This window comes from Nicotiana attenuata, chromosome 2 (assembly GCF_001879085.1).
Source record: "Nicotiana attenuata strain UT chromosome 2, NIATTr2, whole genome shotgun sequence".
NCBI lineage: Eukaryota > Viridiplantae > Streptophyta > Magnoliopsida > Solanales > Solanaceae > Nicotiana > Nicotiana attenuata.
In genome coordinates, this window is record NC_031990.1 from 27,929,663 (window position 1) to 27,940,002 (window position 10,340).

General features: G+C 36.7%; 1 protein-coding gene across 2 annotated transcripts in view; it reads right to left on the bottom strand.

Moving 5' to 3' along the window:
* Positions 8,575–10,340, bottom strand: part of LOC109206040 (probable vacuolar amino acid transporter YPQ3) — a 3,860-nt gene continuing 2,094 nt past the window's right edge. Inside the window, exons 7-12 of one of the 2 annotated variants that reach the window (XM_019368809.1) lie at positions 9,920–10,012; positions 9,732–9,827; positions 9,591–9,611; positions 9,452–9,510; positions 9,073–9,163; positions 8,699–8,956 (exon numbers count right to left, since the gene is read on the bottom strand). In XM_019368809.1, the coding sequence (XP_019224354.1) occupies positions 8,870–8,956; positions 9,073–9,163; positions 9,452–9,510; positions 9,591–9,611; positions 9,732–9,827; positions 9,920–10,012 (447 nt within the window). In that variant the 3' untranslated portion in view covers positions 8,699–8,869. Of the gene's footprint in view, positions 8,957–9,072; positions 9,164–9,451; positions 9,511–9,590; positions 9,612–9,731; positions 9,828–9,919; positions 10,013–10,340 lie in introns of both variants that reach the window. The other variant, XM_019368816.1, reaches the window with a different exon arrangement.

A 10,340-nucleotide genomic window follows, 5' to 3' on the forward strand; every position in this document is an offset into this window, starting at 1 on the left:
CCCGACTAGGGGTGGCAAACGGGCGGGGCGGGTCGGATATGGTTCGGGTCGAAAACGGGTAATGAAAGACCGGATCAATTATCCGACCCGACCCATATTTAATGCGGATAAAAAACGGGTTAACCGGCGGATAATATGGGTTACCCATATTATCCATGACTTCTTGTATATAATCACTTTTGGGAGAATTCTTAGTCTCCCTAACTTGAGGAACCCCCAATTTGAGGCTTTACAAATGTACAAGTTAGATCCATTGGTTATCCATTTTCTAAATGGATAATATGGTTCTTATCCATATTTGACCCGTTTTTAAAAAGTTCATTATCCAACCTATTATTTAGTGAATAATATAGGTGATTAACTGTTATCCCAACTATGGTCAATATCCTTCTATGATTACTTTTCTCATCGTGCTATACTCCTAAATCCTAATACTTAAGAGGTAAGAAAAACGAAAAACAGGTGAAAAAGAAAAAGCAACATGAAAAAGAAAGGGGGAAAAAAAGTGTCGGTAGAGTATCTTTTAATTGGTGTTAGGCGGGATAGGGAGAAGAAAGAAACAAAAACACATGGTCAAAAGTCAAAACATTCAGCTTCTGCTAAAGGCATTGCGCATTTGACGCCATCCCATGTATATTAGGTGTAGCAATTAATTTATCATGTGGACCGGGGCCTGGCGGTCCAAACTACTTGGATATTTTCATATTTAAAAACTTTACGATTCGTCTGGAAAAAAGTTACTACTAAATTATCGTGAACCTCATATTTACACTATAGATATGCTTCTGCCCTCTTCGTTTAAAAAAAGTATTTAATCGGTAAGTTTAGGTTATCATTTGAAATGAAGTTTTCTCTTTATCAAGTTAAACTGTCAAATTACTATTTGAAATTATATTTGTAAATTCCACAAATAACTTGCTTGTTAGAATTTTTTTTGTCAAACCAATAAAGTAGGCTAAGATTGAGCCACACTGACTGAAGATAAGGAATTTGAGGGTAAAAGCTTCTCCTCATCGAATTGTTAAAATACTAGTAAGGATATTTACACTAAATTATATTAAATTATCAAGATTTAAATATTCGGTGCGAATAAATTTTTACTTTATTTGTGATTCATTAAGTGCGGGCCTTCTCGGAAGTTTGTATTATAGCTCCTACAAGAAAGCACAATTTAAGCTTTAGTCAACGGCTCATCCGCTAGTTCTAGCCTTTTACAAGTCCCAATTAATTACAATACTGTCAAGGCCAAAGCTTTTAAAATGAGAAAGGAAGTGTACGCATGACTCTGTCGGCCAACTTTCTAAGTGGAGTAACTTATTAAGCCATGATTTATGCCCCTGAACCTGCTTATGAATAATTACTGTAACACAATTTGTATCCCCACTGATGTATATATCAATGATGACTTATTATTTCGATAATCAGTTTTTCAAACCAAAAAAGTTATATATACACTTTCTACAAATCTTACATATAGAAGACAATGTTAAAAATATAATTAAATAAATAAATAAATAAAAATACTCTCTAATAATTAAAATTTTATTATCAAAAGAACTTTTACATGCTTGAACTTGTATAGGTCAAAATTTGGCGTATCGATAATAAAGTATAATTAAGATAAAGGAGGGGGTCGACCAAGGGATGATGACTGAGGTTTGCTTTTAAAACGTTTTGTGTCAAAGACGGGCAGCTGTGATACGGAGGCAGCGGTAGCCTAAGTTCAAATTTAGACACAAGGAATATTCCTTAGGATATTCCCAATTTTGTACTTTATAAGGTTTTTGGAAAATGTCCCTTATAAATAGGAAGAGATAGAGAACAAAAAGGGGTTCACTTCTAAAAAAGGTACTTTATGCAAAGAGTTGACCTAAGAATATACAAAATTGTCTCATTCATCGATTACTTGGTTCAAATCGACATTTTTGGTTCTATATACGCGAGATTCAAAGATTCAACAACTCTCTACTATTTCATTCATTCCACGTTGTTGTCAGGAGAAAGAATTGTTTGGATCTCACAACACTTAGGAAGTAAATCCTTCTTGTTGTGCTAATAGCATTAATATATATTCATTGCACAATTATATTGTCGCATTTCTGAGCTTTTGATCAGTTCAAACATATTTATTGGCATCTCCTGTTCTGCACACTTCGTTTAGCATCAGGTCTAGAATTTATTATTCTTAACTAAGATTCACCCTTCTTATCATTATTAATTGGTTTAACCAAATGGTTTAACGCTTTTTGGTCAAACGATTTGGCGCCGTCTGTGGGGACTTTTTAGTTAAAATTTTAGTTTCTTCTAGATCATAAAAAAGGATAGTCATCTTTTCCTCGCTTTGCATAAACTAACAATGGCAGGAAAAGGAGATACAAGACAGAAAGCAATAGTAGGCGTCACTACAAACATTCTGAACACCATGAACGAGGATGGTAGAGAAGGCAATGAGAATGTGACGCCAAGCGTTACGCCCAGGCGGAGTGATTCACCTCCTCCTCATGAAAGTGTAACCGCTTCACGCGAAAGAGGAGCTTCCACATCCACAACTGAGGAAGCACCACCGGCAGTGAAAAAACTGTTGGAAGAATGGTTGACAAGCACCCTCAGTGACATACTTGACAAGCCCGTTGAAAAAGCGAACTGGAATGTCACACCGGTAGATGTCATAACGATCACCGATGAGCAACCAGCTCCCTCGACAGGTAACACTCACACCATTGTTGATGCAGACAATAACGCACTGGCAGCCATTTTAAGGAAAATGGAAGAAATGGAAAACGAAAACAAGACACTCCGCGACCAGATGAGAGAACATCAAGAAAGGGTCGATAAGATACCGGGGGCTACAAAACTGCTACCAAAACGAGACGTCGGCCGATTCGTTGTACAACTGTATAGCGAGGAGGCAACCCCGCATGCCATACCCAAGACCTTCAAAATGCTGTCGTATTTAAAAATATATGATGGTACCACAGATCTAGAAGACCACATCATTCACTATGTCACGGCGGTAAAGGGCAGCGATCTATCAAAGGAGCAAGTACCGTCAGTGCTACTAAAAATGTTTGGCAAAACCCTAACTGGAGGAGCCCTAACCTGGTTCTCACGGTCCATAACAATGTTTGAAGAAATGGCTAATAAGTTCGTCACCGCCCACGCCGGAGCTAAGAATGTGGAGGCCAGAGTGAACGACATATTTGCCGTTAGGCAAACGCCAGGCGAGGGACTCAGGGACTTCTTCGCTCGGTTTAACAGGGTGAGAATGGGCTTACTAAACGTATCTGAAGGGATGGCGGTAGCAGCCTTCCAAAGTGGGTTGAATAGAAATGGGTCAAGAGCAACCAGGAAGCTGTTAAATAGGCTCATGAAATACCCTCCCACCACTTGGGAAGAAATTCACAACGTCTACTGTGCCGAGGTGAGAGCAGCGATGACGACCTTAACGGTCCAACCCAACTTTTAACATCAATCCAAATAGAGCCAAGGAAGGTCCGTCGTAACGATAGTCGAAGAGATCAGCCTGGAACACGCCTCAACCGAGATAGGCATCAGCCTTATGTCAGAACCACCATTCCACCATCCCCTCGACTTATAGAAGGGTCGTCCAGGCCGCACACAGGAACTCAACGAAACGAAAGAGGTATGCTCCCACTCTTATCCGCTCACAATTTTTGTGTTTCTCCTTTAGAAGTGGTGTACGCGCTAGAGAAGCTTGGCACGAAGGTGAAATGGCCGCAAAAAATAAAGTCCGACCCCAGCACCCGAAAGTCGAACGTCCTGTGAATTTCACCAGGAGCGGGGTCACAGGACCGAGGACTGCATAGCCCTGCGGCAAGAAGTGGTTAACATGCTGAACCAAGGATACCTAAAGGAGCTAATGAGCGACCGAGGACGAGCCAGCTTCGGCCGCGGACGGGAACAACACCAGGGGCCTCCAAAGCCGCCCTCTCCTGCCCGCACCATTCAGATGATCATCTGTGGAGGCGACGAAGCAGTAGTCAACCACATAAAATACACAAGCTGAAGCGGTCAATCACTCACGATCGATATGATAACCTCGAAGAAAGTATCATCTTTGATAAGTCAGATACCAACAGTTTTGATTTTTCCTCACTCTGATGCTCTTGTCATTACCTTATGTATTTCAGATACTGATGTTAAAAGAATAATGGTAGATGACAGAAGCGGCGCGTGTATTATCCATCCTCGAGTACTCACACAAATGCAACTCGAGGACAGGATAGTACCACGCTGCATAACACTAACGGGCTTTAACAATGCAGTCGAACGAACCTCAGGAGAAATAACACTGCGCTTCTTGGCCGGAGGTATCACCTTGGAAACGACGTTCCACGTCATGAACCAAGATACAACTTACAACGCGATCATCGGACGGCCATAGATATATGCCATGAGGGTCGTCCCGTCTAGTCTATACCAAGTAATCAAATTCCCTACTCTGTGGGGAATATCCAGCATCTGAGGCGAACAACGCACAGCCCCAGAATGCTACCGCATCGCTCAAGATTACATATTCACTCAGTAGCTAAAATGAACAAGCTTAGAAGCATAGCAATTAATGAAGTTGGGGTTTGAGCCCAATGATCGGAAAGACGTTATAAGGACCCCGACATCGTGGGGGCTGCAGGATCGACAATAGAAGATCTCACCCCGTACAACTGGATAGTAGCAATAGCAACAAAAGGGCCTATATAGGCCATATGCTCTCCGAGCCAAGTAAATTTCATGAATTTCTAACCAATAATGTCGATCTGTTCGCTTTCTCCCATGCAGATATGCCAGGGATCCCGAAAGACATCGCCACACACAAATTGAACGTCGATCCATTCTACCCCCGAGTGCGACAAGCAAGAAGAAAATTCAACGTCGTGCTCAATGAAGTCGTCAGCGAGGAAGTGGATAAACTACTTACTAACGACTCCACCCGAGAATCAAAATATCCTCAATGGGTCGCCAATATAGTCATGGTCAAAAAGAAAAACGGGAAATGGCGAATGTGTGTGGATTTCACGGACCTAAATAAGGCCAGCCCAAAGGACTCCTTTCCTTGGCCTCATATCGATCAGCTCATTGACGCAACGACAGGGCACGAGTTGTTGAATTTCCTAGATGCATACTCAGGCTACAACCAAATCCTTATGGAGGAAGAAGACTACTTTCATCACCCATCAATGAACATACTGCTATCGAGTCGTGCTGTTCGGCCTGAAGAATGTAGGAGCGACTTAATAAAGACTAGTAACCAAAATATTCAAGAACCAGCTCGACAAAACCATGGAGGTTTACATAGACGACATGTTGGTCAAATCAAAAATGAAGGAAGATCATATCGACCACCTGAAAGAAGCCTTCGAAATACTGAGGCAGTACGTTATGAAGCTGAACCCCGAAAAATGCGCCTTCGGCGTAACTTCAGGCAAATTCCTCGGGTTCTTGGTATCATAATGAGGCATCGAGGTCAATCCCGACCAAATCAAAGCCATTGAGGGAATATCTGAAGATTTAACCAGCAAGAAACAGGTGCAGAAACTGATAGGCCGCATAGCTGCCCTATCAAGGTTCATCTCGCGATCTTTCGACAGGTGCCATAAATTCTTTAACGTGCTCAAAAAGGATAACGGGCTCCAATGGAATGCAAAATGCATCGAAGCCTTGAGAGAGCTAAAGGCATACTTATCATCTCCCCCGCTACTCGCCAAAGACGAACCCGGTGAGCGCCTCCTTGTATATCTGGCCGTGTCAGAAGTCGCGGTAAGCGCAGTGTTGGTCCGCGAGGATAAAGGTACGTAATCTCCAATCTATTACATTAGAAAAACTCTAGTCGAATGAGGTACCCTCACCTCGAGAAATTGGCCTTGGCCTTGGTCGTAGCTTCACGAAAGCTCATACCCTATTTTCAATGTCACCCCATCTCAGTGGTAACAACATTTCCCTTGAGAGGGATCCTGCAAAAACCCGAACTGTCGGGAAGATTGGCCAAATGAGCCATAGAATTGAGCGAGCATGATATAACATATCAGCCACGAACAACGATAAAATCGCTGGTACTCGTCGACTTCAACGCCGAGTTCGCACTGGGAAAATAGTCATTTAATTATCTTCCTATATATAGTATTAATCATTCAATTTACTTTCCTAATATTTAGAAATACTCATTTAATTACTTTTCTATTTAGGACCTTGATTTATAAAAGTGAAAAATACATTTCTAAAATTTCTACCATAAATAAATGAGAAAAGTACGTTTTAGAGAAGGAACTAAAATGTCTTCAATTCCTAAAATCTTAAGTTAATTAAAAAATATATATTTCAAGAAGGAATCAAATTATTTTAAATTCTAATTTTTCCTATACATAAATAAAAAAGGACAATACATCAAAAGGAAACTCTTCTACTTTTGTTATGGGTAATTTTTCGGCATCTTTGTCAAACAAAAACGTAGAATCCTTTTTTCCTTTTTTTTTTTAACTTTTCTATTTACATGGTTTTGAAATGTTATATTCTACTTTGATCTATATATATAATTATGTAATACATAAATATAATTATTTAGAAAGAGATTAGGTGGAATGAGTTCTTTTAGAGTGTTCCTACTTTCTCATGTGATGCATAAGTTAGAGTTAAATGAAAATTTTCGAGATGAGAAGAAACATAAGACTCAAAAAAGGGATTAAATTAGGAGTGTTTGGCTGACGGCCTACGAAGATTACTTTACCTAGATTCTAGAAGTGTATGGGGTACATGCAGAATAATCTTTTTGTATATATTTTTATTGATTAACACGATAGACACGTGCAACGCACGTTTTATTGATTGCACGAAGGCCCTTAGCGAAATGTCGTTCGCCTTTTTTACCTTTTCAAAATAGATTTCACACTAGACAAAATAGTCATTTAATAGATTTTCTAATAGTTAGGAGTTCTAAATCAACTAAATTTTGTACATTATTTTCCTAATATTAGATTCTAAATCAAGTAAAATTTTGCATACTAAAAAATTCTTGTCTAAACTTCTATATAATGAAGCCCAACGTATGCTATAAACATGAAAAAACTAAACAAGATTTCCTTTTTTGAGAAAAAGAAAACTTACGACTTAGAATAGGTTGTAAATTGCTTCGTTGGCCAATGAAGTATAACTTTTTATGTCCTAATTTTAGTATAAAAATATTCAACTTTCAAATAATCTTTTTGTCTATATTTACCTTTACAAAAGTAAGAAAAAGAACAAGAAGCTCAAACAATTAATATTCTTTAAATACAATTAGTGCAAAAAAGTGTTAAGCAAAATTATAGTTATAATACTATTTTAGAACATTATTTTATGTCTATTTTATTAGGATGCTAAGCATGAAAACCTAATCAAACCTAACGATACTACTAGAGAAGTAAATGAATTTAAGTGGACTTCATTTTCTAATTTCTCATATTATTCAATGAGAATACATGTCATATCTACTTTTGAAATTCTAATTACAATTAAATTCTAGCTTCTAGATATCGTTTTTGTATAATATTTGAAAAGTACGCTGATCAGTAATAAGACAAATTACTAACAAGATATTTAAGAATATAAAAGACAAAGAGAGAAAGAAAAATGGTTGAGAGTTTTATAAACATAAAAAATTCAAAAGTAAAATATTAGAATAATTTTTACTCTTCAACAATGCAAATTTTTTATTGGAAAAAATTATAATTATAATAATAAATATTCAAAACTATGAATGAGCTAATATATGAAGAACTTGAATAGACAAAACACATACTATTTCCTTTAATGCTCAGAACAAATTTAAGTCTTTGAATTAATAATTAGCAAAAGAATCCACTTTAATTATTTTTTAAATTCATCATATAAGTAAATTAGTTTTCAGGTTAGCAAAAAATTTAGGATACACAAATTTATCTCCATAAAAGGTGCAAGTGAAAAAATAAACAATTTAGTTAAAGAATTTGTATTAAGAGTCCAATTAGTAAAAATGTAAACTAAAAATAATAAAAATAAAATAGTGGAAGACAAAATATATTCTAAATAAGTTGTCGTGAATTATTATTATTATTTTAAAAAACGGCAACATTTTTTCTATATTAAGTTAATAGTTGTAAAATAGTAACTCAAAATCAGTTATTTTTAGACTTTATATTGTCACTTATTTTTTTTCTATGAGCTATAAAGCCAAACCTCATCATTTATCAAGACCAAAAGATTCAATTTCTCAAATTATTTGATTTATTTTTCTTAATAAAAATATTTTTAATTTTTTTTAAGTATTAGGCTGTAGAAATAACAATAATTTTCATAAGATATTCCCATAAAAAAATCTCACAAATTACAATAAGGTATATGCAGACTTCTATGGGGAAGATTTTTCCTTTATTGAGCTAACAAAATGGGATCAACAGTTATCATTTTCAAAGAACCAACATTTTTTCTTTAATTTTAATTTCATAAGTCAAATATATTATTTGATAATATTTATATTATTTTTAAAACTATATATTCAATAGTATGAGTACACGCGCAAAGCGCATACCCTAAGACTAATATGTGTAAAAACAATCACAAAATCAATTAAACTGGACCGAAGGAGTATAGATTAACACCCGTATAACATATTATTTTTAAACGAAATGTAACACCTCCACCTAAGTGAGACTATAAGAGAGGGTGGTTCAACTGATGAGTACTCTTCATCTTCAACCCTAAGATCACCTTCAACCCTAAGATTGCGGGTTCGAATCGCCAAACTACCAAAGTGAGAAAACTCCTGAAAAGGGGTTATCAACCCAAAAAGAAAAGAAAAAAGTCAGCAGCAACACATGCTGCTTGCAATTTTCCTTCAATATTATTTGTAGGCTCCTTCATCATCTCTGCCATTGGAAGTGGAAGACTGCTTTCGGAAGTATTTATAGTAGACATATTGTAATATGATCTAAAGTTGTGTTAAGGCACGGCAATTCGGGAAGAACGAATAAATTAGTACCGAGTACGAAAACAATAGATAAATGCATGCTTCTAAAAAGAATACTAAGAGGAATAGGAGGATACAAATAAATCTAGCACAACGCAGACAACAGCATCCAACAACCAAGGCATATTGGCCTTAATCTTATTCCATTCTGTTGACCTTAGTAGTATACTGCATCGTGTAAACATAATAAGTGAATTAGGAAAATAGAGCACGGTATTGGATACATTTTAATGATGAATTAAGAGGGATAGATTTAAGTTATATGCACAATTAGTGCAAATAATCTTTACACCATCATTGTAATTTAGCTTTTTATAGCGTATTACTTTAGATAAAATTACATGCAAATTATTTTTTAAGTGAGCGGATTGAGTACAATATTTACTTCATACGACCTAAACTCTAGCAAATTAAAAGTGCTTACTATACAGAGTAAATAACGGGAGAATTAGCTACCTCCCTACGTAAGAGACATTGGCGATGAGTGCAAAGACGAACATGAGAGGATTTAAACCCTGTGCATTGTGAAAAGAAAGCAAGTTATGCCTTGTACTAAGTAAAAACAATTCAGAAGAGAATTAGTTCTGTGGAATACCTCGACATTCCCTCGTTTAATCTGTCAGGCAAAGAAATATGTTTAGTGGCTTTGGCATCAAAACTCCATTAAACTAAACAAGGATTCAATATTAACTGTTAATTAGCAATTTGTTAGAGTTATCTGAGATTAATGACTTACGTTTAACCAAATTTGAGGTAGCCGACCACCCATGTATACAGCAGCCATCATCCACCCCAAAACTTGACCAAGCGCACTGTGTTCCGTCCCGTGCTCCTGCCAAAAAGAAGGAATTTTGCACGAATTATGCCATGAATTAATAACCTTGTCTGTCAGGATCTCGTGGTGCAATTACTGAAGGAGCATACTTGAAATAGTTTTCTTCCACCAAACCCAACAATTAAAGCCTTTGTCTGGTGAGGCATTCCAGACGATGTGGCTAAGAACGCTCCATAACCTGCCTGGAAATATTTTACCATTGAAATTTACTATCTCAGCTTAAGAAAACAAACCAATAGTACAAGAGAATTTTTACATTATCACTGTATTTAACCCGTTGTAACAAATTAACTGCCTCATTTTTCAAATATTTACTTCACTAATTATGGACCATGCATGTAATTATCTTTTAAACATTGACGTAATACTGTAAAGATTCTTTTACACCAGCAATGTAAATAAGTTCAGACCTTTTGCTAAAGGGAACCCATTAGTCTTGGGGTACACAATAAGGAAAGTTCATCATTCTTTATCTTATCTTGTCTTTCTCCCCCAATTTTTAGGGGGGGG